General features: G+C 37.3%; 1 protein-coding gene across 1 annotated transcript in view; it reads right to left on the bottom strand.

Moving 5' to 3' along the window:
- Positions 1 to 2463, bottom strand: part of LOC106531478 (mitogen-activated protein kinase kinase kinase kinase 4) — a gene marked incomplete at its 3' end in the record, with an annotated part of 193726 nt that overhangs the window by 63222 nt on the left and 128041 nt on the right. The window contains 1 exon segment of the mRNA XM_014027356.1: positions 609 to 819. Within this exon segment, the coding sequence (XP_013882810.1) occupies positions 609 to 819 (211 nt within the window).

Below are 2463 nucleotides of genomic sequence, written 5' to 3'. Positions count from 1 at the left end.
CCCCATCCTACCTGTGTGATCTCATTAACATCCACACTTCAGTCCAACAGGTCCTCTTAGATGGTCCTGGATCCAGACTAAAGTTCAGAGGAGATCGGACCCAAACCTCTGGAATGATTTAACTCTTAGTGTTCAGACTGCTGAGACTGTTGAGACTTTTAAATCTCTACTTAAAACTCATTTTACTCCCTGGCCTTTCATTCTGGTAGAGTTTGAGATTATTTTAATGATAATGTTTTTAATGTTTTTCTGTATTTTAAATTGATTTTATTGTTTACATTTCTGTGCTGCTCTGTTGTTTTATTCATTTGGCTGAATTGTGAAGCACTTTGGTCAACTTTTGTTGTTTTTATGTGCTGTATAAATAAATTGACTTTGACATTTGTTAACACCAAGGTGTGTAACATACGTACATCACAGGTGTTTCCCTGATTTCATTAAACTTTAATGACTTCTTTTAGACCAGAGAGTAGAAATTATTTAAAATACCACACAATATATTTATTGTTCAATGTAAAAACAGTAAATAAAATAATGATACGGTCTCCCTTTATGAACCTGAGCACAGTGTGAAGGCCAGCTCTGAGCCAGGTGTGTCAGGTGCTCACCTCCTCCAGCCTCCTCCGCTGCTCCTTCTGCTGCTCGATTCGTTTCTGCCTCTCGGCCAGCAGCTGCCTCTTGTACTCCTCCTGCTCGCGGAGCTGCTGCTCCTGCAGGAGCTGCTGGCGGCGCAGGGCCTCCGAGCGCTCCTTGTTCTCCTGCTGCAGCCGGATGAAGTCACGGCGCAGGGTGGACTCACCCGGCACGTTGACTATGGAGCTACATGTGGAGGACAACAAGAACAACAACAGCTCGTCACAATATGTGTGTGTTGTAAAGTTTGCATCTTTCTTTCTTACTTTAGGAAATTATTTTGTTTTCTAAATGTAGAAAAATTAGAGCTTGATGCTTCTGTAGAACTGCTGAGGAGTAAAAACATTTGTCCAATACTGTGTAACAATATGTGACCCATCAATCTGAATRAACTGTCTGAAATTTAATCATAAAACTAAATCTTGAAGCATTGTTTGAGCAGTAGCAACAAAAAACCTGATATTGAGGAAAAACACCTTAAAATGTTGAGATTTTCCCTGTGAGTTAGTAAAGTTTGTTTCTTTTTTTCTGGTAAATCTCAATATTCAAATATAATTTGAGGTTTCCTCTTTATAAGGACATCAAAWATTCCTCATTAAAATGACATAAAATTAGGATTCAGACCAAATATTTATGTATTATTGTAACCAACAAGACAAATTAAGTCATATATATGGATTTAATTATGATATCAGGATGATCCAGGTATCAAAATGTAGCTTTTAAAGACAAGAATCTGAAAATGTAATTAGGTCATTTTGATTAAATTTGACTTAATCCTCATTTTGATTTGATGGCTCACATACAGTATAAGCCTATTTATTTTTCACAAGACGTTAGTTTGTCTTTACGTCAGTTTTAAATAGTTTTCAGCAGATGTCTTCCAGATTGCTTTCTAAGAAATGGATCAAATATAGATAACTGCAAAAATCTGGAGTAGAAAAGAAGTTTTTAATTCCTGTAAAAACTAAGTTTCACCACTAAGAGTTTTGTTTTTATTATWATTTTAATCTGAGTCACAATGTGAAGATTAAACACTTAACTCAGTGTTTGACCTGTTGTCTGTAAATTACAGGTGACCTCTTATCAAATGGTCCTTATTTTAAACCTTTTCTCTGCTAAGCCATGGATGTGTTTTGGGAAACTGAGCGGTCCCTTCATGTTTATTAAAGACCTGACTACACCTGTTAGAACCTGGTTAGACTGCAGGAAACCTGAGAAACCTCCTTCAGTCTGTAGTACTCAGTCATTATGTTGCTACACTCTCAGATGAAAAACGGTTTCTCTGCTATTTTCTTTTCAAAGATGCTCTCCTGTCATAAGCTTGCACCATCTGTCAGTCATGACATCATCATATCGCTGAGGCTGAGTGTGATGCAGTGTGTACTGGTGCATGTGGAGCATGGACTGGGTTTTGCAGCCACATGGTCAGAGRAAAATGTCACATTTGTAACTAAGAAGAACTCAATAAGTTCAGAGCTACCAGCTCAGTGTGGACTGGATGAGGTCATGACCTAGATCCTGGGTCCTGGTCCAGTCTGAGCCTGGTCACTGTCTTTCTAATCTCCCTTCTCTTCATCTGGACCTTCTCTCATTGACATGGTTTTCACCAGAGTTTCACCCAGGCCAATCAGCTGTTATAGTCTGCCTGTAGTTTAACAATGGCAGCTGAGGAAGTGAATGAAGCTACACTGAAAAAAAGGATTTTTGGGTGTAGTAACATTTATTTATTCTTTTAAATTTTACAAAAAAAAATCAAAATCTCTAAACTACTAGAATTTACTAAATAAACAATACACATTATATTATATATCAATATTACTGTACAAA

The sequence above is a fragment of the Austrofundulus limnaeus genome, unplaced genomic scaffold, assembly GCF_001266775.1.
Source record: "Austrofundulus limnaeus strain Quisiro unplaced genomic scaffold, Austrofundulus_limnaeus-1.0 Scaffold640, whole genome shotgun sequence".
Lineage (NCBI taxonomy): Eukaryota > Metazoa > Chordata > Actinopteri > Cyprinodontiformes > Rivulidae > Austrofundulus > Austrofundulus limnaeus.
Note: the sequence above shows the minus strand (reverse complement) of the source record. Positions and strands in the feature narration are given on the sequence as shown.